Here is a 26793-nt window from a genome sequence, read left to right on the forward strand (position 1 = left end):
TTCGAAATGCCGAGCATCTTAGAAAATGTTGGCAGGTGTAAATTGGTACTGTGTGATGTTCAACTTCAGGCCGTACGCTCATGATTAATACCAGTGGTAGCATGTTGCTCCGGATAGTCGAGAGCTGGCCACTCTTCCGCACTAGACTTCGTAACGTCTAAATCTCGCAATGCTTCCCAAAGCACTATGATTCACGTCCTGGCTCGAATAGAAGACGCTGAAGAAGGTTCTGTATGATCTGGGGGTCGTATTCGAACCGGTAGTGGGAGTTTGGCTACCGGTAGGCTTCGGCTTGGTGAAAAGGTGCTTGATCTTGGTGGTCTTGTAATTGAAAGGGTCGCCCTTTGCTAGGTATTTGCGGATCAGAGGTTTGTCTGCTGAGCACTTCACCTGGATTGGGGTGTCCTTGCTCATGATCGTTTACTTCCACTAGCTGTCCTTCGTGAAGGGGCCTGTATACATAGCAGTCCCTTCTGAGCGGATCGGTACCATCGTCGATCGGTCTGCGAAATACATGTTGACGCTACGACGCAGCTTCAATTTGGACGCCGAGACGAGATATGTATCTCGTTATTCGAAACTTGGCAGACATTGCAGGGCATCATTGTGAAATTGCGGGCTGTGGCCGCAGAGGAGAGGAGAGGACAGGTTGGCGCTGTCGTTGTCGTGGACGAGCTGAACTGAAGCCAATGGAGGTGAAGCTTCACTCGAGCTTCAGGAACTTTTGGAGTTGCAGTGTATTTTGGGTTTAAGGTTAGCGCACGCACAGGCGCATTTCCCCTCCCAACAACCTTAAACCTTGCGACTCACAACATCAACATCAACAGTTTCCCTCTACAGTACAGTAGTACTCATCACTACACGAAGCAACAATATTGGAATATGACCAAATGTCTCTCGGTATTTCTCATGTCTACCCGTACCGTGATCCTTCTGCTCCGGATGGTCTGGTTCCAGGTCGGACTTCCGGACACCATCTAAGCGCGAATCGTCGAAGTTTCGTACGGCTCAAATCCAAGTGCGACCCCCAGTGAAGAGGTAAGTCTCATTGGCTGGAGACATTTCATTCACACAAATATGTCTCCGGTAGAATGCTTCATCTGTATGTCTCTCGTCATATCCCTGTCTCAAGGCCAGCCCAGCGTTGCGAGCCGTGGAATGTTACCGCATCCGCCCTGACGCAATCCCTCCTACATAACGCTGCTGGTCTGCAATGCTACTCACAAACTCGCAGGAACGAACCCAATCCACAGTATCATTAACAACATCGAAATCATGGCAAGCAACAAAAAGATCCTCGTTACTGGCGCGACGGGTCAACAAGGAGGTGCTGTGATCAAAGCCTTGCAAGAAAGCTCACCATCCTTCCAGATCCTCGCCCTGACCCGTACTGCTTCTTCGAATGGAGCAAAAGCTCTAGCCACCAAACCAAACATCACCGTTGTTCAAGGCGACCACAAGACGCTTCCCGCAATTTTCGAAAAGCACAAACCCATCTACGGCGTGTTCTCGGTGACGGTGATGGGAAAAGAAGCCGAAGAAGATCAAGCCAAGCCGTTAATCGACGAATCCATTAAGAATGGAGTCGAACAATTTGTCTTCTCTTCTGTCGATAGGGGAGGAGACAAGAGTGACACGAATCCTACGGACATCCCACATTTCGCTTCGAAGCACAGAATTGAGCAATACTTGAAGGAGAGAACGGAGAATGGAAAGAAGATGCCATATACAATACTAAGACCCGTGGCATTCATGGACAACCTGTCTCCCGGTTTTTATGGCAAGACGTTTATCGGCATGGTGGGAAGTCTTGGGGCGAAACCTCTACAGCTCATCTCATGTCGCGACATTGGTCTCTTCACTGCAAGGGCTTTCCAAGATCCGGCTTCATACAAGGGCAGAAGCATCTCTTTAGCAGGAGACGAAATGACTGCCGACCAAATCAGGACCGTGTTCAAGGAGACCATAGGATCTGATATTCCCGAGACATTCTCTTTCATCGCGCCAACCGTCCAGTACATGGTCAAAGAAGTTGGCACCATGTTCAAGTGGTTCAAAGAGGAGGGGTACGGAGTTGATATCGCGGCACTGAGAAAGGAAGAGCCTCGCTTGCAAACTTTTGGCCAATGGCTGAAGGAAAGCAGCAAGTTTTCGAAGTGAGCGAGAATTTTATAGATGGCGAGTTTTATCACACCTTGAGGATTGCATCATACTGGTTTTGCCCCTCATAAGTTGTTTCTCGATGGCTACAGTGCCAATGAAGTTAGTATGTACTTACAAATCTCATTCACGGACTGCATCCGTTCAAGTCTTGGACTTTGATACATGCTCGTGATCCTCCTTGATGCGAGGCATCGATGGAGCTGTTGAATACATGTCGACATGGTCGTGTCATCAAGCAAATTTTGTGAACATATCTCTTTCCATCTTAATGTCTTCTTCAAATTGACTGCATATGTTTCCGCGGACGAAGCATGAAGTCTCCAAGCGGGGTTAATACCATTAAATCCGAATCCTTATACTCGACAATGCGATGAGGTGCGCATGTCGGCCGACCCTACCAAGCGCAGTTCCCACCCAGACAGTCCAAGATCCTGGGCTTACTTGCAAATTGCCAAGGTGGATATCTATGTGATATGAGATCTGCCACGATCATTTTGTAGAGTGGCGGGCGCCCTGTACACTCCGCTGTTAACCGGAGATGTGAAGAAAGTGTCTTGCTTTAGAAAGCAGCAATCCATTTAATTCCGAGCTTCTATGTTAAGGAAAGAGGTATAAGAGGATGCACTGATCTACTTGACTCTGGAGTACTTGCCAGTCCCATATTGTTTCCTTGAAACTCCAGATAACACTGCATCGCATACATAAACATGGCTGTAAGTTCCTCAGTAGTTTCCTGTCGTCAATGTTAAAATACGTCCTAGCTCTGAAGACTGACCACTGGCGTTCAAAGAATACACACAAGGCTCTGGTCCTGCATTCCACCTCTTCCCCATTGTCCCTAGAGACATGGCCAATCCCCGCAGCAACTCCAGGCTCCGTCATCGTCAAAGTCCTCGGTACTACCATCCTACCTTATCTCAAAGACATTCTCAACGGAACTCTCCAATATACTATAACTTTTCCCATGATCCCAGGTTCCAATTGCGTTGCACGAGTCCATTCTGTTGGGGCTGATTCGATATCCTTGAAAGAAGGTCAGCTGGTGCTGTGCGACATCACCGTGCGAGCAAGAGATGATCCTAACAAAGCGATTTTGATGGGCCTGCATGGCGGAGCAGCGATGAAGTTGATGGAAGGGGAGTGGAGACATGGTTCTTATGCCGAGTTCGCCAAATTCCCACTGGAAAATGTGTTTCCTCTGAACGAAGAGGTCGTGTGTAGGAAGCTCGAATACACAATTAAAGATCTTTGTTCGATTCCAGGATACCTCGTTCCCTATGGCGGATTTTCCGAAATCAATCTCCTCCCAGGTGATACCGTCATCGTTGCTCCTGCCACTGGTCGCTTTGGGGGAGGCGCTGTTACCATGGCTCTGACAATGGGCGCTACTGTCATAGCATGTGGCCGTAACGAATCTACGCTTTCAACGATGTCTTCAGTTTTCGAAGAAACCGGTCGACTCAAGACCCACATCCTAACTGGAGATGTCGAAAAAGACACAGCAAATCTCACCAAGCTCGCAAACAATGGCCAAGGTGCAGATGCATACATAGATTTCTCTCCCGCTTCAGCAGCCAAATCTACACATATCCAATCCTGCATGGCTGCTCTACGACCCAAAGGCAAAGCTGTTTTCATGGGTGGGATATATGGGAAGGTGGAAATTGACTATAATCTAGTGATGATGAAGAGTTTGAGGATCCAGGGGAGGTTTATGTATGAAAGAGATATGGTGGTTCAGGCTATCAAGTTGATTGAGAATGGGAACCTGAAATTGGGGGAGAAGGTGGGGTCGAAGACGTTGAAAATGTTTGGGCTTGAGGATATAGAGGAGGGGTTGCTGATGGCGGGGAAGGAGGCGGGGTGGGGGAAGCAGGTCGTTTTAATGCCTTGAAAGTTGTGATGGGTAGTTTAGATCGAGAATGGAAGTCAATGATTTATGAAGTTATGTTTCATCGAAGAAGGCAGTTCATTGGATGGTAATCTTGAAATCTGAGAACGGACAATTGACAAGTGCATCACAAGATCTATGCAAAACAGGCTTAACCTCGTATCTGAGCTTAGATATCGAAGCTGCACCAGAAACATAATATCCGCTCAATGGCATCCTCTAACAAACTGTTCCACGATCAGATATAAATAAACAGTCACGTGTGGATAATCTGACTTGCGATTTTGATCTCACGTGCAATCGGACACCGAACATCATTCGGCGCATTAGCCACACAACGACAGCATCAACCTCGATCCACACTGCTTTCTTCTTAAAAGAACGTATTTCTGGGATGCTCTGCCCCCATAGCCCTCGGATCTCATCGCTCCGGTGATGGCTACCACGGATGGCTCGCCAGGGCCCAGAATCATACAATGGTACGTCGACACACGCCGCATGTGGCCTGTGCCCAAGAAAGCCAAACCCAAAGATGAAGTGCTAGAGTTCAAGAACGTCGTAAGTACTTCTCCGTCCGTATCACATGGCTTGTGCTCACAACTATAGGCCGCAAGAGAGCTCTCGTTATTGACCGAGGCAGAGCAAGACTCCGTGCTCAGGTACTACTATCTCCGAGACGCAAAGACAAAACTAGTTTCCCACCTCCTCAAACATCTCATCGTTACCAAGTTCTGCAACGTCCCTTGGTCAAAAAGTATCATCTCTAGAGACGCCAAAAAGAAACCCTGCTATGTCCCCGAAGGAGAAACCTCCGAACCGGACGGCTTCGCTTTCAACGTCAGTCACCAAGCCGGCGTCGTTGCCCTTATCGCAGCTGTCGGATTTAAAAGCCGTATCGAAGTCGGAGCAGACGTCGTTTGTGACAATGAGAGAATCAAGATCGATTATCAACACATCGACAAACATGGTTTCTTCGACTGGGTCGATATGCATGCCGATGTTTTCGCGCCCTCGGAATTGAGCTACATGAAGCTTGCACCTGTGCCCGTAGATCTGAGAGTCAAGGGAGCGGAATTGAACGGGTATGGTCAAGACGCTATTTCACGCTGCCAGAAGAGGCATGAGAGGATCGCTGTTAAGATGACAGGGAAGAATGGCGAGGATATGGAGCTGCAGATGCAGACAGATCCGATTATCGACGCCAAACTACGACGGTTCTACGCTATGTGGTGTCTTAGGGAAGCGTATGTGAAGATGTCTGGAGATGCGTTGCTAGCGCCCTGGCTGAAAGAGCTCGAGATCTTGGATGTGGTGGCTCCTGAAGCTAAAGAGGGAATCAGGGACGAATTCTCGTTGGAGAAGGGAGAAGTGATCAGGCAATTTGCGACGTATATGAAGGGGAAAGTCATGAGAGATGTGAAGACGGAAATGACTGCTATGGGAGTTAATTATATGATGAGCGGATCGATTCGAGTTCCCAAGGAGCATCAGATGTCGGACGTTGTGTTTGGCGACTGGTTGGAGCTTGATTTTGAGAAAGATGTTTTGGCGGTTGCTGAATCTTATTGAGTCAATAAGCGGGAAACTATCCATACAGCTGAAGGCTAACAATCAGCTACTATTGATCATCAGTGGAAATACTTCACAACCTGGAAGCGCGATCTTCACTCTTCGAGTCACGTGTCAGTGAAGATGATCTAGCAGGAGAGATGAAGGAAGACAGGGTATGAATGATTTAAACTGAATTAGAAACCTAAAGCAGTTGGCTCCTCGAAGTCGCCAATACCAACCCCATTGACACATAAACGCCAAAAGTCGGCTGCCAATCACCCAAACCCATCCGTTCCCATGTCGTTTCTCATTTGCTGTACATTGATTTTACGTTACGTTTAGACATTAACTTTTTGTTCATACAATTACGAGAAGTCTCAAAACCTCTTCATCCATTCCTCTAAAATGTCCAATTTCTATCAACTTCACTTAGTCGATCTCGATGAGAGCAGGACCATACAAAGTGGCAGTCGCGACATCAGCACTGGAGTTGAAAGTTGGGCTTGATCCCGATACCAAAGCACCAATCGTCAAACCCCTAGCGAATCCAGCCTCGTATGGGAACTCGGCAAAGAAGTAAGTCTTCCCTCCCTCAGTATTGACATTGGTAATCGGAACAGTGACAGGAAGGTTCTGTCCAGAGAGATAAGCAATGCTTGCATTGGCAGCGCTGACGGTGCCGTTGACGCTGAACAATTGCGTGCTGTTCTCGGCCTTAGGTGTAGTCTCGACGGTCAACGCCGGGAATGCAGTCAAGCCGATGACATCAATGTTGGGACACGACCCTGGGACAATGAACTGGCTGATAGCAGTGTATGCGAATTGAGGTGCACCACCAGTCAACAATGGAGCAGCTGATGCGATCTTCTTCTGGAAGGCGCGGTAATAACCGTTCTGCTCGGCCTCTTGACCGATGATGGACCCAATGACTGGGATAAGACCAGTCTCGTCACCGCCGTCGACTCCGAAGGCCATTTGAGCAAGTGGAAGGACTCCAAGAACGACCTCGGTGAATGTCTCGGCAAGAGCAATGGCGGAGTCAAAGTCGCTGACTGGGAACTGATACTGGCAAGGTTGAATGTTGGTTTGGTTGGCGTTGGCCAAGACGCCGTTCGCGGCCAGCACGTGGATTTGTTCTTGCTGAAGGAAAGTAAGTATATGTTGACGGAATGCGAATAACGGAAGAGACTCACGTTCACGATAGCGGTAAGAGTTTTGAGAGCATATGAATCTGCATTCTCATATCCCGGGACCTTGTTGGTGATATTGTTAACCAACTCGGTAAAGTATGCTACCTCGAAGAGCTCGTTGGCTGCAATGAGCTGGAGAGTTTGAGTAGCACCTGCAGTGAGTTGGGTCGGGAGTGCTCCGTTTGGAAGAGTGCCGCCTGCGAGTTTGTAGACCTCTGCTAAGGCCGTGGCGTTCAAGTTGGGGAAGCCATTTGGGAGAGGGTAAGAGAGTGGTGCCGCGATGGCGAGGTTGGCAGCAGTGGATGCCAGAACGAAGGTTGACAAACGCATCTTGATGTAGTATGGTAAACAAAGACGTCGATTTGCAGTGAAGAAGGTTTGAGTTTGACAATGAAGAAGATCTCGAGTACTTAAATGCAGGTTGAGGGAGCAATTTATAGATTGAAGAGCGGGGTACGCCGTGATTCATATACAGACACTGAAGGCTGAAGGGCAATCACTACTCGTACCGCCATGAATCACACAGCCAGAGTCGGCAGGACCGCCTCCCAAATAAGGTTTACATCATGGAATAACAATGGTTGTCTAAGTTAGGGCCCGGATCAACTTCTTCCAGGACTACTGAAGCTTGACTTTGCTCGACACAGGTCGAGTAGGTCAGATGAGTTGAAGGCTAACTATAGCTAATGCTTAACGAATGCGTCCGTAAAGCTTGGCTATTTGCCAGAGAGTACGATCTTCATCACACGTGCGCCAATTCCAAATGGTTGGGGATGTTTGTTTGTCGCGGTACGAGTAAATTAGACTTTTCTCAGCTTGCTGGATGACAGCCCGATGTACCTTTCCCGGCGGATGTTGAGTTCCCGTGAGGAGTGAAGAAGGGCTGAGCCGTTCTAGCGAGCCACCGTAACCTTAACCTTACAGCCTTTTTATAATTAGTAGTGGAAAAAACATCAGCTCCAGCCCTGTGATTGGGCTTGCAGCACCAGCCCGAACTTCGGCTTCGGAGAAACAGGCAATAGAATTTTGCAAATAGCAGATGACGACATACTGTACAGTAGCGACGCGAAATTCTCATCTCATATTGCTTTCGGACGATGAGTTTGCCGCTGACATTTGCAGGTAAGTCCATCAGCCTTCCTTAAAATCCCACGAACCTTTGAGTGGGAATACACAGACACACCTCTCGAGGAATTTGTTTGCATTATCCTCAGCCCCCGAAATCAACTGGGAATCGCTTCCTTTTCTTTTTTTTCTTTTTTTATCACCGAAATGCAAACTCGCGATGAAAAGGCCATCCTTGAGGTCTTAGAAAAGTCATTTGAGTGCAATGTCCAACCCTTTTGAATTTTCATTTCCCAAGAGACAATGTTCGACTTCGCAGCAATATCTCAGGCAAAGCCGAGTGAAGGGTGCCTGTCTGCATTTTCGAGAGGATCTGGATATTTTGAGGTATCGATCATGCGCGCAGCAAAAGCCGCTGTTGGATATGGACTTCTAAATTCTCCAAACATTAAAATGTTTGGAAGTCGATCTCTCTGCCCTGATGAATGCTGCTGTGCTTTTCGGGTGCCGAGATAATTGCATGAAATATAAGGAGAGAAACGAGGCCGGCTATGTACGACACAGCCTTCTTGTCTTGAACACTTTCATTAGCGGATTCTGCTTCCATCCTCCAGCTCGCCTTACCATGGACATAATAGGCTGTCTCCATTTATTTCCCCATGGTTGGACTAATGCACAGTGTGTTCGTTGATAATCGAATTCTAGAATTCCATCCGCCACCTCGGCTCATCACTCACTTTCCATTCGTCAGCTTCGACAATTTGCCTTCTCGGCCCATGCGGCAGTGCGGAGTTTACCTCCTGTTCTGTGCTCGAGACGATAAACTCAATTGCGAGATAGACGTCGACGGTCGATGGAAGAGTTGTATCCTCTCAGCTACAATGATTGCAAGATGGCTTCGGGTTGTAAGCCGCTGATGTCCTGTCCGCTTCAATTGTCATGTCTCAATTCCTCTTCCGGCGACGTCGATGTCATTGCTGCTGATCCGAGACACCTCATCCTACCATCGCCCACACATCAGGCTCTCACCGAGGTAAACGGCACAGATTCCGTGTCTGATATCTCATCCCCGCGATGTCCTCCTCCCCGCATCCTCCACTTGCACTTGCCGACTCTGATGGTGTTCGTGTCCCCTGTCTTGGACCGTTGCCTTATTGGAGAGCCTCATCAGTTTGGTGCAAACACCTGCTCGAATCTGGCACAGCGCCGACGCCATGCATTTTGGCATATCCTCCGTAAGGCTCCGTAGGAGCACGATGACGCTCGTTCGCTGCCGAGATGTACGATCGAGGATCACGATGGTCATCTTGGACTTTGATTTTATGTCTGAGTAAGTGATCTTAGCTTCTCGTTGTCTTTCTTGTTCTTTTCTCTCTATTCCCATGTTTCCTCCAACTACCAAGTAGTTTGATATACTGTTGCATTTATTATTTCGATTTTCTTTGTCACAATGTCTTCCGATAGTACTGCATACTCCCCTGAATCAAGTCCGAAGACGAGGGATTGGGCAGATTTGGGTCAAGACAATGGGGGAAAGTATGACAGCGGTCCTGGACTCAAAGATCCTGGAGATCCTATCCAGAACTCTGATGCCGCATACGACCGTCATTTAGAGAAGCAGGCAGACACAGTTGGTTCTGGTCCTGCAACCCGACGACCCTCAAATGGCGCAAGATACGAACATTTCGCACACCGCGAGGACGCACGAAGTCCTAGATTGGCACCGACACAGAACGAATACCTCGACCTCGCCAATGCTCCAACACATAAAACGAATAGTTCTCGACGAATGTCAAACAAAACGCAGCAGCAGTTGGAGCATCACAGTACATTGTCCACAATCCGCACCAAGATAGGACTTGCACCAGAAGCCCCAATTCTTGATGAGCATGATGTCCATGAACATCTGACATGGAGTTCTGTCAGACACATCTTTCGAGAACCATTCGCCGAGTTCTTTGGTGTGTTCATAATGGTCTTGTTTGGCGACGGAAGTGTGGCTCAAGTACTTCTCAGCACAGGAGAGAAGTCTGCACCAGGAGGAAATGGCTTTGGACAATATCAGAGCATCAGTTGGGGGTAAGTCACACCACACTACCACAGCATTCCACAGCATCCTTACACACATCAGATGGGGACTTGGCGTCATGCTCGGAATCTATGTTGCAGGCGATTCAGGAGGCTTTCTCAATCCCGCTGTAACATTCTGCTTCTGTCTGTTTCGCAAACTGCCCTGGCGTCGCTTTCCCATATACTTCCTCGCCCAATTCCTTGGTGGGTTCGTTGGCTCGGGTGTTGTTTACGCAAATTACATCAATGCCATCAACTCTCTCGAAGGCCATGGCATCAGAACTGTTCCTCCAAGTACGACTGCGACAGCTAGTATCTTTTGCACATACCCCCAGGCGTTCATGACCAAGGCGAGCCAATTCTTTAGCGAATTCATTGCGAGCGCCATTTTGATGTTCGTCATATTTGCATTGAAGGATGACAGCAATCCAGGCGCGATGGGTAAGACGGGCGCGGGGCAGATGTTCCCGCTCGCGTTGTTCTTTTTGATCTTCGGGCTGGGGGCATGTTTTGGGTGAGCTGCCCCGCATTTACCCCGCGTAGAGACGAAATAACCTTACTGATGTGAGACTGTAGATGGGAGACAGGCTATGCCATCAATCTCGCTCGAGACTTCGGTCCTCGTCTCATGTCATACATCTTGGGATACGGTCACGGAGTTTGGAGCGCAGGGGGTTACTACTTTTGGATTCCCATGGTAGCACCGTTTTGCGGGTGCACATTCGGCGCTGTGTTGTACGATGTGTTTGTGTATACGGGACCAGAGAGTCCTATCAATTCGCCATGGTTGGGATTCAAGTACCTCCTCACCGGTGGATATTGGAGGAAGAAGAAGGATCAGGAGAAATATGACGTCTAATGTTGGACGGGAAACAAATTTGTTGGCGTCGCGGCGTCGAAAAGGGGTTCGCTTGGTGAAGCGAAGCTTACTGGAGATATTCTCAGGAGAATGTAATATTGGAAAACAGTACGATGAGGGTATAGTATAGCGAGGAGTTTAGGCTGGAGATACGAATTTCATTATTCGCTTCGTGCTGATGTTATTGGTGTTCGCTTCAAGATGCAGGTGTGCTCTCTTGTCTGGTAACTGTGAACCCGTCGGGCCCGTCGGACTTTCCGCTCGGAATCTCGATGTGCAACAAAACTCCACCATGCGGGAATATGGATTGGAATTCAGGATCCTGCCTCATTGCTGCATTCAATGTCTTTTTTCACTGGTAATGCTTCTAGCCCGATGTCTACATCAATCTCATGATCACCATCAAATCCGCTGCTCACTTGCCTAAATTGATCAGTCTTCACTGGGTTTCTCTATCGCCGCTTCCCGCTCTCTTATTTCCTTTCTCTCTTCTTCCTCGTCATACCAATCAATATCACAGTAGTCTCTCCTTTCTTTCAGTCGTGCTCTTTCCTCCGGAGTCTAATCGGTTTCTACAGTTTCATCCATACAGCACTTCGCCCATCCAAATAATGCGGTCGATCCGATCATGCTACTTCCTTCGAATTTTTTCCACCACAGAAACGGCAAACCGTTATCGTCGAAGGTATCAACGAACTCGAAAGTAAACCAGTCATCTCGAGCTCCAATCTGTTCAAGATTTTCGTTCAGGTCTGGATTCCCATCCAAGAACTCGAAGTTGCTTAATGTTGCTGTGTATGAATAGAAATCTTCGGAAGCTTGACACTCTACATTCGCGTTAGCAAACCTCTCCCAGGCGATAATTTCCACACGTACTAAAAATCCCAAACCAGGTACCGAACTGAAATGACATCTTATGAGTGCAACTTGTTCCATCTTCGTTGTCATATTCTCGAAACCGGATACGTTCTCCTGCATTGTATGGCTGATCACCTTGTCCAGGGACATTGCATCCGGTCCAAATTATGTCGTAGGCAGCGACCTTGAATCCCGTGGACTCGAAATTGTCTCTCAATCCCCACGTTTCGGCCCACCTTTCAGCCCAGGAATTTAGGGTCATTAGAAATTCTGGGGATCGGGATGCTGAGAAGCTGATAGGAGAGCAGACGTAGATATAGTAGTCACTTGCTTAGGGTAACATTAGCTGTGAAAAGGAAGTCTCATTGAAATAAATAGAACGTCAGCGTCTTTGAAGGTTGTCTTTGAAGTTTAGAACCGATGCAGAGCTTGACAAACATGGGCTTGCTGTTCAGGTGTCGAGCTAGCAAAGTGTCAAATTTTGGTGTAAGTAATGGCAAGTCGGGCCTCCCTTGCGACAAAACCAACGTCCACTTCATCATGAAATTCTTAACTCTCCAATCGCCCTTTGGCACATCAATACACACCGCGGTGGATGGGTGCTTTCAGTGCCCAACCTTTCGAGGCTTCCAAATTTCCTGAAAGTCAAGTGTTAGTTCTTACATTCTTTGAACTTCGTCCAACAATAGTATCCGGAATGATACTACTAATATATTTGGATGAAAAGATTCACAAAGTCGAAGAAGCACCAGCCTTTGTAGACCACGACGAAAGACGAGGTTAGATGCGCATCCAAGGTTGGTATTTATTGCAATGTCAAGCGCTGAGCATGCAAAGAGCCAGGAGAAATAAAGTAAGCAGAGATAAAATGTACTATTGACTCATCAACACTTCCTTTGTAGCTTGTTTGAACTTTTTTATGGGCATTCAGGAACTTTCTTTCTAAGAGTTTCTCATCTTGTCTAGCATCGAGAACCTGCTATTTGCACCACTTCAAACGGAACGAGTGAGCAGCAACACAAGAAGTCAGTGGATAATGTTACCACCAAGAATATACTGTCATTGACTCAATGCTACTGCCTTGAAACCCCCTGGATGATTTGACGCAACGTTGCAGATCCGGACAAGCCATTCGAACTTCGGCAGAGCAATCCCTTCTTACTTCCTCACTTATCCACAGAGCAGTTTCCCAGATTGAGCATACCTCAGCTCTATCGGGAAGTAGTGTGTATATCACTTGAGATATCGATATTGCATGATCCCCAAAATTGTGGACGCTACACCTCACTATGTGATTGGTCTGGCTAAACAGAAGAAACTCGAAACAATATATATGCAGGCACCCGACCCCATGACGGACCTCTAATGCGCATCAACAATACAGCACAGCCACCAAAAACGAAACATAACTCTCAGGGTCTCTCAATCATGCCTGATTCTTGGTCTCCGCCCAACCAATGGTGGCCAGATGAATTTTAGCATGTATGCTCGGCCGAGACCTCTGGAACCGTGCGTAGGGGCTGGAGATGAATACTGGAGGTTGAGTATTGGTGAAGTTATGATGATGTTGCCATGTCATCGGAGGGTAAGTCCTCAAGGCTGAGAAGACGGTCCAGCGGGTCAGAGGAGGATTGCATATAGAGCTGTCTTCGTCCCAAGTCTTCTCCTGCTGCTCAGCTGCATCTGCTCAACGTACCACTCACTCGTTATTGTGGTCTACATTCGTTTGTTCCCCTCATTACTCAGTACCACATTCGGATAATCAGTAATCGAGAAAGCTCAATATGCGCACCTCAATCCTGGCCGTCCTCCTTGCGGTCGTGGTTCCAAATGTTGTCGCAGACTTAGACTGGTGGCCCAAGTCCTCCTCGGACTGTGATGAAAGTACCACAAAGACTTGGCCAAAGTGGACTCCACCAGCAACCACTCCTTGCGAAGAAACTACCACCACCACCCCACCAGTCCTCCCCTCCTCGACTCCATGCACCACCTCCATCATCGCCTTCACCACAACCTCAACCGTCTGCCCAGGTTGTCCACTAAGCACTTGGACATACTCTCTCTCCATCCCATACACTCCTCCTGCTTCAGTGTTTACCACAACAACCCTCTCACTCACCGTTCCCACCTCGACGAGCCCAACCACTACCTGGGCTCCATCTTTGCTCACCAGCTCGACTTTGACTGTACCCAGTCCAACAACAACTTACTCGCCAACGCCAGTCCTCAATTCCACGTTTTCGACCATCCAGAGCTCTGTCACTCTCAGTGTTTGTCCCGGATGTGCCTCAAGTGCCACCGCCAGCCCAACTCCAACGCAAGTCAGTGGTGCGAGTGTGATGAAAGCTGAAGGATTGGGGAATGCAGGATTGGCGCTGGCTGGGTTGGCCGTGGGGATGTGGATGCTGTGATGGAACGCTTAGGATGTGAAGACGCAAAATTGAAGACTTTAAGGCAGGCATACTGATGCTATTTCCTTGAGTGATATGTTTGGGGAATAGCATAATATGTGGGATGAACGGTGATGTGTTTTTCCCGGGAGTACATTTTGGGGGTGACTAACTCCCTGTGCTGGTGAATTCAAATTTGGAGGTTTTTGTCTGGGAGGAAAATAATGAAAAGATAATTGAAAAGTGAACATTGAACCCGATGTCGTGTAAAGTGGGATAGCACCATGCAACTTCGTTGGCAAGAAAACGCTGCGAGCAAGGCGTAATTCAATTGCTCACCAAAATTTCTGTTCTATTGGAACTCCCGCAGCTTTGGACCGTCTAAGCATCCCATCATAACTCATGCCGTTCTAGATGCAGATGGGTGTCGTATTTTCCATTCTTATGATTTGTCTGGGAATCCGAACTCGACGCCAAAAGCCGGATAGACATATCGCACCACCTTTCCAGATTTAACCAGCTCAAGAGAATAATCGTTTAGAGTCTTCATGTCGGAGGCATCAAGTTTGACAATGTCCATATTGGCTTTTATCCTTTCAGGGTTGACCGATTTTGCGAGGACAGAGCTTCCTCGGGAAACTGTTGATAAGTCAGTAATGTGCTCTCATCCAAGAACTTCTCGGAACTTGGAACACCCGAGAACAGGTTGTCCGCCCTTCAATACGGACATTCTGGCTCCAAAAAAGATAGAGTTGACGTACTATGATAGCTTAATAGTACTGAAGCTGGAGTGATGCTTCTCTTCTCTGCAACCTCAAGTATAGCCTTCTCTTTCATCATGGGACTTCCTGTGCTGCCCAGAGGACTGTATGCCGTGATATGTATGCCTTTCGCTTTACAGAAATCCACGATCTCTTGCTGTGGCAGAGAAGGATGATTCTCGATCTGATTGACGGCAGGTACGACTGTGCAGTGTGGCAGAAGTTGCTCGAGGTATCGGACTGAGTAGTTCGCAACGCCAATTGCCTTGACTTTCCCAGTCGCCAATAATTTTTCCATTGATTTCCATGTTTCGATGTGGGACCAATCTTTGACCAAGTCGCGCGAGCCGTCAGGATGCTTGGGGAATTTCTCGTGGTTACCTGCGAGTCAACAATGTTGGAGATAATTCTAGGAGGGAAGGGTGGGATTAACTCTACCTTCTGGGTTCATCGCAACCGGCCAGTGCATTAAATATAAATCGACATAGTCTAATCCCAAGCTCTTCAAGCTCATATCCAAATTTTGCTCCACTCTGGAATGGTAGGTACACCATAGCTTTGTGGTGACAAACACGTCTTCTCTCTTGATGCCGCCGTCGAATGCCTCCTTCAACCCCTCCCCCACCTCATCTTCGTTCCCATAGCAGTACGCTGTATCAATCAGCGACAGCTCTCAACCACCGCAAAAGCGACTCACCAGCATCAATGTGCTTGTAGCCAACCGAAAGCGCATACGCGACAGCTTTCTTCACCAAACCCGTGTCGCTCTGCCAGGTGCCCAACCCAAGAGCGGGGATCTCGGCGCCGGTGTTCAGCTTGAATCGTGTGTCTGCCATGATATTAATTGTTCAACGGAAGATACTGAGAGAACATCTGGATGATGAAAAAGGTTGAATACTTATAACGCGCGGCGATTCTTGCCCTTATCGGGTGTTATGCCATTACTTTACCCGTTGAGAGAGAGTCTCAGAGAATTGCAGATTTACCCAGAATTTCGTGAGAATATTGACCCGAGATCTGTTTTGGGTTTGGTGCCGGCGGAGAAAATTGCCTTTTAGAGATTGAAGATGGCAATTCCCAAATATGTACAGAAAAGGCACTGAGATAAATTCAGTGTGCCGCTCGGCTGCTGGTGTTATCGGAGCATGTGACCGAGGGTCACGAGTAGATTAGTCAGCTCGCTCGGAGCTTCACATTGGCACGCCTTCCGTCTTTGAGTCTGTTCTTGCGCTCTTAGTCCCGCTTGCTCCCTCTTGGCGCACGTAGCTTTCGAGTCAGAGCTGCTCGGAATTGATAAGTATCATGCGCTCCAGTAGGGACACGCAGATCAGTGTCTCGTGCGCGTGCGATAAACAGCGTACCCAGAGATCAGATTAATTTTCCTAATCTTCAACATGGCAAATGGTCAGAAATCTATGCTTAACCTCCCTATCTTCTACATGAGTGAGCGTCAAGAAATTCTTTTCACAGGCTAGCTTTTTATTGAGTTTGAAGATAGGTGGTTTTGATATTGCTTCCGTTAACGACAGTTTGATAGGCAACAGAGTTTATGTGCAAAATAGATAGCAGCATATACAAGAAGCTTGTCATTGCAATTTTGAGCAAGAAGATATGTGAACTGTGATCCGCAAATATTTTGCAGCTATAGCCATGATCTCAAGCAAGGCCAAACCATGCCAGATCATCAGAGGGACGAATAGGCGGCGTGTGTCCAACATTGTAGCAGGAGACGCCGACCAGCTGTGTGCCATCGCCATATATCATCTTCGTGTAACCTGAGATGGGTGTGTTGGTCTCATTGTGACTGAAGGATACACCAAGTACGTTGGACCATTCTTTCAGTTCCTCGCCGAAGTTGGCATAATAAAGTGTTGTATCGGCTGTCCCGTGGAAACTATGGAGTTACAAGTCAGAGATCAAGACCACGTGAAGGAATTCAGATATACGTACATCAACATCTTAGGGCGAGTTCCATTGTATCCAGGATAGTAACTGCGAACCTGATCACCCCACTGCTGGGCTGTCTTGATCAACTTCCCACCAGAACACTGGTTATTCCAACCAGGCGAAGTCATTCCAGCAGTTGCACCTGCAACATAAAAGCAACCATCTGGAACACCTCCATACAAAGTTCCAGCCTTGAAAACATCCGGATAAGCACCAGCCAAGACGTTGGTCATCATGGCTCCAAAGCTGCTCCCAGTCATGTAAACTCTATCTAGATCACTGCCGTAATGCGTTTCGGCATATTTGACCATGTTGACGATCGTCTGACTATCTCCGCCGCCGTTGTGTGTGAGAGATGCTGTTGAAGCAACATCCCAACATCCCGCCGGTGCAGTCGGGTAGATGATTATGAATCCATGCGTGTCGGCACTCTGTGCGTAGCCAAGTGCGATCTCAGTCAAGTCCAGATGACAAACAAACGTCCGAAACCTAGATAAGATGGACCCAGGTACTTCACTTATTGCTTTTTCGAGTTGTTCCATTTGCTCCTGTTGCTCAGTTCGGTCATGACGAGCTCTCTGGATTACAATGGCAACCACCTTACCATCACTGTTGCAATATTCTTGAGTCTTACCTACATTTCAGTCCTCCTACGATGCTATGTCCGAGTTAGAATAACAAGAGCCTTCCAACTGGACGATTGGCTTATGCTAGCGTCACTCGTAAGCCCACTTGTCCGTCTGAATAATTATTTAACGCTCATGCAAATAAAGGCTGTCTTTAAGTGTTCTTGCGCTTTCATTCTTCGAGGCGTTCATTATGGCATTGGCAAACACAATGCTGTCCTCTCACAGGATAATCAAATAGAATCCCTGAAGGTACGCTCATTTTCCATTCCGTTGAAAAGTACCATCGAAGCCACGCAAACAGGCGACTTCTCCAACACCAAGAAAAATCTTGATCTATTTCATGCTCGGCATGCTAATTATGAGTAGTATCAAGCCTTCGCTACTCTCTCCTACGTCGTCAATATGATGTTCATCAAACTGAGCATTGCCATCTTCCTGCTTCGTATCGCTATCGCGCGCCCTTACATCTGGATTCTGCGAATTAGTATGGCCGTGGTGGTAATCTGGTCCCTGGCAATTTTCATCTACGACCTTTTTCAGTGTCTCCCGGTTCAAGCTCAGTGGGATTTCGCTATCGAGAATGCGAGATGCGTATCTGGCGATTCGTTCGCAGCTGCTGCATACTCTATATCGGTGATGACGATCCTGACGGATTGGCTGTACGCTTTGCTACCGATACCGATGATTTGGTCTGTTCAGATGAGCATCCAAGCGAAGGCAACGGTGGCTTTTATTCTTTTGCTTGGTATATTGTGAGTAGATTTCGAGACTGTCTTGGTCTCGAGCGCTGACACAGATGGTTCTAGTGCAAGTATTGCTACTCTAATTCGTTTGAAATACATTGTCGACCTCACTAATGTCTCCGACGTTCTCTGTATGTACATAACCTTCTCAAATGTTCCTCAGCGCGCATCATGCAACATCTCCTGAGCTTCTTCGACTCCCACATTTCATGAAACCTACCTAACAGATACAAAGACACAGGAACAACAGCCATGGTATGGACCCTCATCGAACCTGGGATAGCTATCACCGCTGCCTCGTTGGTCACAATTCGACCTCTGCTCCGCGCCCTCAACCTTTCCGGTTTCTCCAGTGATCACTCCACGCATGCTTACTAACGCTCTATTTCTCGACATCAGAATATATCCCTCCGCAACGACATTGAAGACGGGCATTGGACTGCAAACACCATTTCCAGCCGTGGCACAGAACTGAAGAATACCCTTTCCAGGAATCCTCTCGACAGGTTCAAAAGTAGGGGTAGTGGTCCCGTAACGCAAGATATCAGGGAGTTGAGAGGAGATGCTGATGCGGATGGTGAGGAATATATACTGGAGGGGATTGGTGTGGCAATCAGGAGGACTGTCGATGCTCGTATCGAGCATGATCGAGTGAGCAAGATGAGAGCACCGAATGAATGACCGTTTATCAAATGAAAGAAAACTTTTATTGCTACAAACTCTGGATCCTGGCAGCTTCTATTGTTCCGAGCTGCAACTCGGACTTCAAGTTCTAGGCCTCTGAAGTAAGCTGTTCTTGTGGCAGCTAGTAGGCTTTGGCCAACTGTATATCTCGCTCAACCCCTTTTACTCGCAAGCGTCAATTTGGGATGTGACGATGGTCGCACCAAGCTCACTATTAGTTTTATCTAACCCGAGAAACTCTCGCCGTCAAGGACCATTCACCTCAATTGTCGTCCGAAAAGGTGCCTTAATCACGACTCCTCAGCCGCCGCTGTAGTAGAGGCCTTCAAAAGCGCATACGTGCTTGTCCAACACTTGGCACTATAACAAGGTTCAGGAGAGAATTGTTGCCTTGACTTCCGATAGTGCTGCAGCGATGCCAGTGAGCACACTCTCACAACGAGTAAGTCTGCACCAAAGAGATCCTTCCTAAAGAAAAAGTCAGCCATAGACCCCCTTGCATTTGTAATACGAGAGAGATATACTGCTCGTCATACTGTGGCGCAGGCCACCGAGGGTCGTCCATCCAGGCCTCATCGTCATCTAACTCCTCCTCATCAATTCCAGCTGCTCGAAGGGCCCACAGGTGCTTCTCCTCATCGAGAACAACGATCCAATATGTAGAGACACGATTGACGGCAAGTCGGCCAAGCACCAAGGCATTGAACGATATCTGGAGCCCATTGTGTAGGACTATTTTGATTGTCCGCCAAGCAGGATCGTAAATTTTAGCATCTGGTGGGATCTCTTCGCTATTAAGAGAACCCTCACGCAAATACAATAAGCAAGGCGAAAGATAGCGACCGCGATCAAGTTCGATAGAATCAGTTCGATACCACATGAACATGTCCATTTCGCATCTGAGGGAGTCCAATGAAGCATCGGTGCTGGATTTCAAATCGAAGTTGGCGAGCATTTCCAGGTAATCATTCCCAGAAAGGATATCCACGCCATCAGGCCTAGGGAGTCTAGTATAGGTTTCAGTTGCGTTTCTGGCCTTGATCTTAGCGTGTATGGCGCATTGAAAATTACTCTCCTTTCTCTTGAAGATCAAGCTAGGGATGATACGGGGAGGTGTGACAAGTGAGGTGTTGTTGAAAGGAATCATTGTCGCACCCTGGAGCCTCTCTATAATAGAGGGCATCAGTTTATGAAACGTGAGCAGTGTTTGGTGACTTACGAGAGGTCTTTGAGGACTCTTGCTGTTAAAGCGATTCGCCCATGTCTAAACCCAAGTACTTGAGACCAAGATGTAACTGATTTAAACATCATAGGATGTTTAAGTGGTCAAGGGATGGTATGGCAGATATGTTGATGTTTTGAGAGGCTGGAGAAGTCGTTTGTAGTCAAGATTGCTGGAGAAGAGCTGAGACGAGACGAGATGCTGCTAGGCTTGTTGGTTGGCAGCACGGTGGCCTGCGCAGGGAGTGGTATCGGGAGGTCAAAGGATCTTAGTCTCTGGTCTGGCAGTGACTGCAGACTCTGGTGCAGAAGCAAACGAGCAACAAGGTGAGATGGAGCATAAAGAAGGCAAGAGGGCACCTAACGTGAGAATGTTAGGGACCCAGACACGGCGGAAGGGGGGAAAAAAGGGAAGGAGACGACAATAACAACAAGAACAAGAGTCTGCGATGAAGATTTCAATGTCGAAGATGTTGATGTGCCGCCTCAGGAGCTTTGTGTGCCGACGTTCCTTCTCGGCCACGCCGCTCTCGCTTCCCCTTCCACTTGATACTGCTACTTGTAGAGCACGGGCCTTATGGGCCGGCCGTTTCCGCATGAAGAAGGAATCGCTGGGCAACCAATTCAACATCTTCCTCTTCAAAACAAAAACCCATGTCGACAGCGTGCAACAGAAATTTCGCGCCCGTATGCAGTTGAACGCCCATGTACTGCTTGCACAGCAGTTCTGCCAGTTCAGCGGTAAGCTGTGCACCATGTTGGACTCCATCCGTTCAGAAGACCCAGCTTTCACGCCATACATCCATCCACTCTACGGGGTTGTCGAGATCCTGAATTGTTACTATAGCGACACCTCCGAAGTTGACGAGCATCTCTGCACCCAATGGTTTGGAGACCAGCGATACTCAAAGCTCTTCCAGCAATGGCAGGACTTGCGAAAAGGCGTCAAACAGAGGGCCCAGAGTCTCGAGGCCTTCCTATCACCAGACAGGCCACGACTAATGGCAGATGATGGCAAAGTACCTTTGGAGAGTCTGTTAGAATTGAGCATCCAATGCTATCTGGACTGGGTTCCGAACCGGCAGCCAAAGCAGTATGACATCGGTACGGACATTCCTCACCTGAGTTTTGTCTTCTGCTGTTAACCTATTGTCTCACCTTGTAGACCGTATCCAGGAATGCCTCCCTGAAGCCTTCCCCCGCCTGGGCACATTGATCGCGGCCCCTACGGTCATCTTCCTTTCCTCAACTGCGTATGGCTTTCATATCGGTGGAAATGCATTGCATTGGAAGTTTGACTTTCAACCTTCAGATGATGATGATAAAATCGAGGTCAAAGACCCCTTCAAGCTCCGCGGGATATACAGAGACAAACGACGCAGTGCGCTGAAGAGGATCAAAGGATCTCATCAGGTGGCTCAACGATATAATCAAGTTCACCGTGCTATGCAGCTGTGTTCAGAGGCGGGGAGTCCTATGAAGGTTGTCCGGCTTGAGGAATTGGTTCTGCAGGCCCAGGAATCGGCCCTCTATCTCGGACGGCAAGGACAGGCAATGCACACAGGATCTTTCGTGCCGAGGTGCTCATGTGGGAAATGTTATTACACATACGGCTTCGCAGAGGCGCCAGTTGAACAACGGGACACCACGATCTATCCAAAGCTCGCATGTGCAGAGGACATGTGGGCGTGGTTAGTGGACACAAAGAAAGGACGCAAATTCTAGGTGATTATCAGTTAAGGCCTGGCAGTTTTGCAGTAGGGGGCGGCAGGGCTAGACTTAGTGAATTGCATTGATGCATCCTCCAACTGTCTTCCCGACCATCACGACCACCATTTTCTTATAACGCGCATCACAATGGTAGAAGACATCCAACAAACGCCCTTTCTGAAGCGGCTGGCTGCTAGCGATACTCCCTCAACGCTCGACTAGCATAGCATAACAGCCCAGCCGCTCAACGTATCTCCGTATGATCCTGCAACTGGCATGACTCCTGTTTGCACCCTTCCAAACTGTGTGTAAATCTCGCTTTCACCGCAGTCAGCGTCTTGACAAGGTCCGGCTTCTCGTTCCGCTTGGCCTCCTACTTCATCTTGTAAAGCCTCGTTTCGTGCTCTCGACGCCTTCGTAATAAGAACAGTTCGTGCGAGATTCCATCATATGTTGTGAGGACTTCAAAAGAAGAAGTGAACGTCGATAGGTTTTATTTTGAAAATACGGCTTTAGCCAAGCAGGGCAAAATTCGACGCCCTCGCCGATTTTCGAGGGAGAAAGGATCCTCATGGTGCATGATCCAGCTGACTCACTAGCGTGCTCAGGACTCCAGCGACTGACTGGAACAATTGTAGACAGACAGACGAGTAAACATCAACCTCGATAGACTTCGAAGCCAAATATCCAAGTCAATTCAGCATGCGTCACCAGATGACGATCATCGCAGCATCTGTCTACAGTACATTCGTCCGGTGCAGGAATGAACGGGGGAAGAAGATTGAATGAACGTTAATCGCGGACTTGAAGTGAGTCAGGCCGAGAAATCGCTCCTCATCCAGAGTCCACAGCCACTCGGATTATGAAAACCCGATGCCCCTTTGTAGTCTGACAAAAGCGCTCTACCGGATCGACTCCTTGACTTTGGATTGAAGAACAATCCAAATTGAGCAAGATCCTAACCTGAAGCATTCATTCCGGCACCCGTCACGTGACAATGAGCCTCGAAGAGCCTTCCACAACGATCCTTGTATCGTGTAAGCAAACTCGCTTTCATATCGAGAATCCGGTATACCAAGAGGTCTGTATTTATCTCATTAGTCTAAACACTGTTGCTAAAGATACTTTCAGCTCGACATCGAAAGTCTAAACATCACGGTCACCTCTGGTGGCAAGTCTGCGTCCAAAGCGAAAGGGAAAGCAAGGGCCGAGGGACTCGAGATACTATCAAACGCTAACCTCAAGCTCAAAGCTGGCGTTCATTATGCTCTGATTGGACGGAATGGGACTGGAAAGTCAAGTGAGTGCGTTGACATGGATCACAGAATCATTAGCCTGACCTACCTCTCTTAGCGATTCTGAAAGCAGTTGCTGAAAAGCTTATCCCTGGTATCCCAATTCAGACTAGAATATCTATTTTGCAGCAGACAGCGACAGATGGATCGGCAGACGGTGAGAAAGCAGGCTTTTCGGTTCCAGCAGTCAGCTCGCAAACTCTGTTCTCCGTTCTCGAAGCTGTCATTGATAGAGCAACCTCAAGAAATGAGATCCAGCAAGAGATTGACGGTATGAGCAAGAAATTCCATATAAGGAGCCCCAACAGCTTATGTTGTTCTAGTGTTGTCCAATGCCATCGACAAATCAGATACACCACTTTCACCTCTTCGTGCCTTTCGTCAAGTGCACCACAACCGACTTAAGAGGGAAGTCTTTGAACTTGACAAAGATGCGAGGCTTCGGAGTGGAACTCGCGGTATGGCAGCACGCAAAGCTCTGACTGCTTTTGAGAAAAAGGTTACTGAATCAACAGAGAAGTAATTCATAAGAGCTCAGAAGAAGGAACTAGCTGATTGATCGTCAGACTCTCTCAAACGGATGAAGAGATAGACGAAGATACCGTGAAAGAAGAGACGCATGCAGCAACCGACCTTCTGGCTGAACTTCAGGCACAATTAGAACCTGCTAGGCTGGCGAACATTGAAGTCAAAGCTCGCAGCATTTTGACTGGGTTAGGCTTCTCGAAAGCTCAATTCGGAAAACCTGTCACGACACTATCCGGTGGATGGCGAATGAGAACGAATCTGGCTAGTGCTTTACTTCAGCCAACTGATATCTTGATTCTTGATGAGCCTACTAACTTTCTCGATCTTCTTGGCATCATCTGGCTGCAGAAATATCTTCTCCGACTACGTGACGATGGACCCAATCCACCGACTCTCGTCCTTGTTTCCCACGATCGAGACTTCATTAACACTGTCTGTCAAGAGTTAATCATCCTCCGAGATCACGACCTCACGTACTTTCGAGGGGATCTGCCATCTTACGATGCCTCAATTCGCGACAAGAAGCTGTACCTTGGACGTATGAAAGATGCTCAAGAAAAGCAGAAAGCTCACATCCAACAAACCATTGCTCAGAACATCAAACAAGGAAAAGCGACGGGCGATGATAACAAACTCCGTCAGGCAAAGTCCCGACAGAAGAAAATAGATGATCGTATGGGAATGGAGAAGAGTGCGACTGGAGGTAGATTCAAACTAAATCGAGATTTAGCTGGGTATCATCTGACGGCCAGAGCTGAGATTGAGATTCCACAAGACGAGAAAGGGGTTTCAATCATGCTACCTGCCGCTCCAGATTTGCGCTTCCCAGGTCCATTGATTTCCGTTGAAAATGTTACATTCAAATACCCCACCTTGAAGAAATCCTCGGCGCCTACTCCAGTAGTGCTCCAAGATGTCAATCTGACAATCCACATGGGAGATCGCGTTGGTGTCGTAGGTCTGAATGGCTGCGGAAAATCTACATTGATCAAGCTCCTGACGGACACCACGAAACCCACGAAAGGAACAGTAACCCGACATCCTCGACTTCGGATGGGATACTATGCCCAACATGCCGTGGAAGACCTCCAAGCTCTTGGACGTGCTGAACCAGAACTTACTGCTCTGGTACTACTCATCAGAGAAGTCGGAACTGAGCTCGACGAAGGTGAAGTACGGGGTCTTTTGGGCTCGCTTGGTCTTCCTGGTCGTACAGCATCTGATGTTCCATTGACCAAATTATCTGGAGGTCAACTCGTTCGTCTTGCTCTTGCAAGATTGCTATGGAAGAGTCCTCAGCTTTTGATCCTTGATGAGATTACAACCCATTTGGATTTTCACACAGTGACTGCGTTGACTGATGCGTTTGGGTCTTGGAATGGGGCTATCTTGGTGGTCAGTCACGATCGGTATATGATTCGGAGGGTGGTTGAAGGGGAGAAGGATGACGAGGACAGCGATGGTGGTAATGAGAGAGAAGACGGGGATGAGAGTAGGAGAAGAACCGTGTTCTTGCTGAAGAGTGGGATATTGAAGGTCCTTGAGAGGGGAGTAAGTGGATTCGAGGACAGCTTAGAGAAGAGGGTTGAGAAGTTATCTCTAGCATGAGGAAGGGAACATTGGTTGCTTCAGGAAGTCGACACTGAGTGGGGGTGACAGCTATTGCGAATCATCAGAAAGTACAATCACATCCGCGACGTCCGAAAATTTCTGAATCAAATGACTGAGTTTTATTGTCTATAAAACATTCCCCTTTTCCTGTAAACTGTTCATACTTCATGTTCAGAGACCAAAAGCACAATCCAAATTCGACATTAAGAAAACCTCTACTCATTAAATCGTCATCACAACATGGATCCAACTCAATCAAAGCCAAGATATTTCTACACATACTGCACGAATACCGAATATTGCACGGCATGGGGTTTATGGCGTGAAGGTTCCCCGATACCAACGTGCAGATATTGTGACAGTACAAAGCCTCTCCGCATCGGTGAAGAATACCTCGGATGATGGAGGAATAGTATATGGGACGAGTCATAATGGCTGGCGAATTCTTGACACGCAAGGAGAAGTTTGATATCAAGGTTTGTAGTTGAAGTTTTGCAGGTGCTTAAGTTGTTAGTGAAAGGTCAAGAGCTTTTTGGGGGGACGGTAGCAGTGTGAAGAATGCGTATTAAAAGTTGGTGTTTTGAATGTAGGATAGTGATGAAGTGAATGCAATCGTTGTTTTTCACGATTAGAATTCCAGAGAGATAAGTTGTTTAGAAGATGGTCGACGGTGGGGTAAGTCAGGAGAGACGTGAATTAATGGCGGGGTAAATGGGGGGTAAAAGCAGGGAGCATAAATGAAGTCGAAGATGAATGAAGAGAAAGGGAGAAAGAAAGATGAATTGTCGACAGAATGTTATTAGGAGATTCTGCTCAAGGTGCTCATCCCACCCATGATCATGCCTCAAAAGCAGTCTTCCCACTGAAATTTCCCGGAGGTGAGTACCTCCCAACAATAACCTGATGTCCATTCTTCGCTGTCGCACTGGCCATGCCTACGTGCGTCGTCGTTGGCCAGATGACCTGCGTATAATGTCCATAGCTCGAGAAATTTCCCCCAGCAATTTTCTCGCCATGATAATGTGGCTTCTCATCATTCCAGGCTTCGACTCCTTTCTTTAATGGTTGATGTCCACCTCCCATCTGCATGAAGAGGTTCTCGCCCTCACCTCGCATGCCTTCATGTTGGAAAGTGCCTGTGGCGGCTAAATGGTCGGCCTGCTGAATTGTGAGTTTATCGTACATGAAGTTACTTGAGCTTCATGGGTTTTCCTTGAAAGGAGGCAAAACAGAACCGAGAAATCTGAGGTACTATGGCGAATCAGGTAAAGTTCACGAACCCATTTCTGTGCATCAGCTGCAAGGCGTTCATCCCAGACAAGATCAGGACGCTTCACACCCTGAGCAGCATGACGAGCTATTGTTGTCAGAGCTGTAACTTTTAGGAGGGGGAGAACGTCGTACCGGCATTATGAGCAGCAACAGCCTCTTGGATCTCTTGGGAAAGCATGGTCAAGATTGAAGAGCAAATGAATCTGTAAACTTGATTTGCGCTTGCGAATATTGAGACTCAAGCAGGTTGAAAGAATACAATTGACTAAAGGGTTGAATGAACACAACTTATAGACATCTATAGAGGACTGCGAAGATGATTAGCGGCGGCCGTCCTCATCAGCTGATTATTGAA

General features: G+C 47.8%; 14 protein-coding genes across 14 annotated transcripts; 8 read left to right on the plus strand and 6 right to left on the minus strand.

Annotated features, from left to right (window-relative positions):
- Positions 1 to 1002: 1002 nt before the first annotated feature.
- LY89DRAFT_720859 (putative NmrA-like family domain-containing protein 1) lies at positions 1003 to 2460 on the plus strand. Its single transcript, XM_018218595.1, has 2 exons — positions 1003 to 1102; positions 1235 to 2460. The coding sequence occupies exon 2, from the start codon at positions 1276 to 1278 to the stop codon at positions 2158 to 2160; it is 885 nt and encodes a 294-aa protein (XP_018068938.1). The 5' UTR covers positions 1003 to 1102; positions 1235 to 1275; the 3' UTR covers positions 2161 to 2460.
- Positions 2461 to 2531: 71 nt separating this feature from the next.
- On the plus strand, positions 2532 to 4057 carry LY89DRAFT_650483 (isopropanol dehydrogenase; the record flags this gene model as incomplete). Its single annotated transcript, XM_018212109.1, has 2 exons — positions 2532 to 2876; positions 2954 to 4057. Exons 1-2 carry the CDS (start codon positions 2871 to 2873, stop codon positions 4055 to 4057), a joined length of 1110 nt encoding a protein of 369 aa, XP_018068939.1. The 5' UTR covers positions 2532 to 2870.
- A 312-nt stretch (positions 4058 to 4369) lies between these two features.
- On the plus strand, positions 4370 to 5851 carry LY89DRAFT_621142 (uncharacterized protein). The gene is made up of 2 exons (XM_018210936.1): positions 4370 to 4612; positions 4661 to 5851. The coding sequence occupies exons 1-2, from the start codon at positions 4490 to 4492 to the stop codon at positions 5621 to 5623; spliced, it is 1086 nt and encodes a 361-aa protein (XP_018068940.1). The 5' UTR covers positions 4370 to 4489; the 3' UTR covers positions 5624 to 5851.
- A 183-nt stretch (positions 5852 to 6034) lies between these two features.
- Positions 6035 to 7203, minus strand: LY89DRAFT_650489 (uncharacterized protein; the record flags this gene model as incomplete). The annotated part of the gene is made up of 2 exons (XM_018212110.1): positions 6799 to 7203; positions 6035 to 6745 (listed from the first exon to the last, which is right to left on the minus strand). Exons 1-2 carry the CDS (start codon positions 7123 to 7125, stop codon positions 6035 to 6037), a joined length of 1038 nt encoding a protein of 345 aa, XP_018068941.1. The 5' UTR covers positions 7126 to 7203.
- A 2446-nt stretch (positions 7204 to 9649) lies between these two features.
- Positions 9650 to 10789, plus strand: LY89DRAFT_589757 (aquaporin; the record flags this gene model as incomplete). The annotated part of the gene is made up of 3 exons (XM_018209553.1): positions 9650 to 9939; positions 9992 to 10444; positions 10507 to 10789. 3 exons carry the CDS (start codon positions 9650 to 9652, stop codon positions 10787 to 10789), a joined length of 1026 nt encoding a protein of 341 aa, XP_018068942.1.
- A 561-nt stretch (positions 10790 to 11350) lies between these two features.
- Positions 11351 to 11909, minus strand: LY89DRAFT_720864 (uncharacterized protein; the record flags this gene model as incomplete). The annotated part of the gene is made up of 2 exons (XM_018218596.1): positions 11351 to 11616; positions 11666 to 11909. The coding sequence occupies 2 exons, from the start codon at positions 11907 to 11909 to the stop codon at positions 11351 to 11353; spliced, it is 510 nt and encodes a 169-aa protein (XP_018068943.1).
- Positions 11910 to 13078: 1169 nt separating this feature from the next.
- On the plus strand, positions 13079 to 14128 carry LY89DRAFT_784504 (uncharacterized protein; the record flags this gene model as incomplete). Its single annotated transcript, XM_018222794.1, has 2 exons — positions 13079 to 14030; positions 14080 to 14128. The coding sequence occupies exons 1-2, from the start codon at positions 13432 to 13434 to the stop codon at positions 14126 to 14128; spliced, it is 648 nt and encodes a 215-aa protein (XP_018068944.1). The 5' UTR covers positions 13079 to 13431.
- A 187-nt stretch (positions 14129 to 14315) lies between these two features.
- Positions 14316 to 15850, minus strand: LY89DRAFT_621151 (Aldo/keto reductase). Its single transcript, XM_018210937.1, has 4 exons — positions 15496 to 15850; positions 15237 to 15449; positions 14799 to 15179; positions 14316 to 14676 (listed from the first exon to the last, which is right to left on the minus strand). Exons 1-4 carry the CDS (start codon positions 15632 to 15634, stop codon positions 14480 to 14482), a joined length of 930 nt encoding a protein of 309 aa, XP_018068945.1. The 5' UTR covers positions 15635 to 15850; the 3' UTR covers positions 14316 to 14479.
- Positions 15851 to 16454: 604 nt separating this feature from the next.
- LY89DRAFT_650496 (putative Acetylxylan esterase A) lies at positions 16455 to 17287 on the minus strand (the record flags this gene model as incomplete). Its single annotated transcript, XM_018212111.1, has 2 exons — positions 16455 to 16692; positions 16749 to 17287. The coding sequence occupies 2 exons, from the start codon at positions 17285 to 17287 to the stop codon at positions 16455 to 16457; spliced, it is 777 nt and encodes a 258-aa protein (XP_018068946.1).
- Positions 17288 to 17311: 24 nt separating this feature from the next.
- LY89DRAFT_752697 (uncharacterized protein) lies at positions 17312 to 18812 on the plus strand (the record flags this gene model as incomplete). The annotated part of the gene is made up of 5 exons (XM_018221254.1): positions 17312 to 17467; positions 17519 to 17623; positions 17741 to 18126; positions 18181 to 18248; positions 18353 to 18812. 5 exons carry the CDS (start codon positions 17312 to 17314, stop codon positions 18493 to 18495), a joined length of 858 nt encoding a protein of 285 aa, XP_018068947.1. The 3' UTR covers positions 18496 to 18812.
- A 279-nt stretch (positions 18813 to 19091) lies between these two features.
- LY89DRAFT_736620 (uncharacterized protein) lies at positions 19092 to 19948 on the minus strand (the record flags this gene model as incomplete). Its single annotated transcript, XM_018220157.1, has 2 exons — positions 19092 to 19269; positions 19326 to 19948. 2 exons carry the CDS (start codon positions 19946 to 19948, stop codon positions 19092 to 19094), a joined length of 801 nt encoding a protein of 266 aa, XP_018068948.1.
- A 401-nt stretch (positions 19949 to 20349) lies between these two features.
- LY89DRAFT_687027 (uncharacterized protein) lies at positions 20350 to 21303 on the plus strand. Its single transcript, XM_018215409.1, has 2 exons — positions 20350 to 20382; positions 20455 to 21303. Exons 1-2 carry the CDS (start codon positions 20355 to 20357, stop codon positions 21165 to 21167), a joined length of 741 nt encoding a protein of 246 aa, XP_018068949.1. The 5' UTR covers positions 20350 to 20354; the 3' UTR covers positions 21168 to 21303.
- Positions 21304 to 22517: 1214 nt separating this feature from the next.
- Positions 22518 to 25195, plus strand: LY89DRAFT_143692 (ABC transporter-like protein). Its single transcript, XM_018205332.1, has 5 exons — positions 22518 to 22813; positions 22864 to 23032; positions 23086 to 23298; positions 23351 to 23546; positions 23594 to 25195. The coding sequence occupies exons 1-5, from the start codon at positions 22730 to 22732 to the stop codon at positions 25161 to 25163; spliced, it is 2232 nt and encodes a 743-aa protein (XP_018068950.1). The 5' UTR covers positions 22518 to 22729; the 3' UTR covers positions 25164 to 25195.
- Positions 25196 to 25991: 796 nt separating this feature from the next.
- On the minus strand, positions 25992 to 26716 carry LY89DRAFT_687029 (PR-1-like protein). Its single transcript, XM_018215410.1, has 3 exons — positions 26571 to 26716; positions 26447 to 26523; positions 25992 to 26324 (listed from the first exon to the last, which is right to left on the minus strand). The coding sequence occupies exons 1-3, from the start codon at positions 26614 to 26616 to the stop codon at positions 26004 to 26006; spliced, it is 444 nt and encodes a 147-aa protein (XP_018068951.1). The 5' UTR covers positions 26617 to 26716; the 3' UTR covers positions 25992 to 26003.
- Between the last annotated feature and the right edge of the window lie 77 nt (positions 26717 to 26793).

The sequence above is a fragment of the Mollisia scopiformis genome, assembly GCF_001500285.1.
Source record: "Mollisia scopiformis unplaced genomic scaffold LY89scaffold_17, whole genome shotgun sequence".
Classification (NCBI taxonomy): domain Eukaryota; kingdom Fungi; phylum Ascomycota; class Leotiomycetes; order Helotiales; family Mollisiaceae; genus Mollisia; species Mollisia scopiformis.

Coding starts and splice junctions, on each gene's coding strand:
- LY89DRAFT_720859 (XM_018218595.1), top strand. CDS start 1,276: ATGGCAAGCAACAAAAAGATCCTCGTTACTGGCGCGACGGGTCAACAA.
- LY89DRAFT_687029 (XM_018215410.1), bottom strand. CDS start 26,616: ATGCTTTCCCAAGAGATCCAAGAGGCTGTTGCTGCTCATAATGCCG. Junction 26,524..26,570: donor TGTTGCTGCTCATAATGCCG/GTACGACGTTCT, acceptor TGACAACAATAG/CTCGTCATGCTGCTCAGGGT. Junction 26,325..26,446: donor CAGCTGATGCACAGAAATGG/GTTCGTGAACTT, acceptor ACAATTCAGCAG/GCCGACCATTTAGCCGCCAC.
- LY89DRAFT_621151 (XM_018210937.1), bottom strand. CDS start 15,634: ATGGCAGACACACGATTCAAGCTGAACACCGGCGCCGAGATCCCCGCT. Junction 15,180..15,236: donor GGTTGCGATGAACCCAGAAG/GTAGAGTTAATC, acceptor GTTGACTCGCAG/GTAACCACGAGAAATTCCCC. Junction 14,677..14,798: donor AGTACTATTAAGCTATCATA/GTACGTCAACTC, acceptor ACTTATCAACAG/TTTCCCGAGGAAGCTCTGTC.
- LY89DRAFT_687027 (XM_018215409.1), top strand. CDS start 20,355: ATGGAGCATAAAGAAGGCAAGAGGGCAC. Junction 20,383..20,454: donor TAAAGAAGGCAAGAGGGCAC/CTAACGTGAGAA, acceptor GACAATAACAAC/AAGAACAAGAGTCTGCGATG.
- LY89DRAFT_621142 (XM_018210936.1), top strand. CDS start 4,490: ATGGCTACCACGGATGGCTCGCCAGGGCCCAGAATCATACAATGGTAC. Junction 4,613..4,660: donor TGCTAGAGTTCAAGAACGTC/GTAAGTACTTCT, acceptor TCACAACTATAG/GCCGCAAGAGAGCTCTCGTT.
- LY89DRAFT_143692 (XM_018205332.1), top strand. CDS start 22,730: ATGAGCCTCGAAGAGCCTTCCACAACGATCCTTGTATCGTGTAAGCAA. Junction 23,299..23,350: donor GATCCAGCAAGAGATTGACG/GTATGAGCAAGA, acceptor ATGTTGTTCTAG/TGTTGTCCAATGCCATCGAC. Junction 23,547..23,593: donor GTTACTGAATCAACAGAGAA/GTAATTCATAAG, acceptor ATTGATCGTCAG/ACTCTCTCAAACGGATGAAG.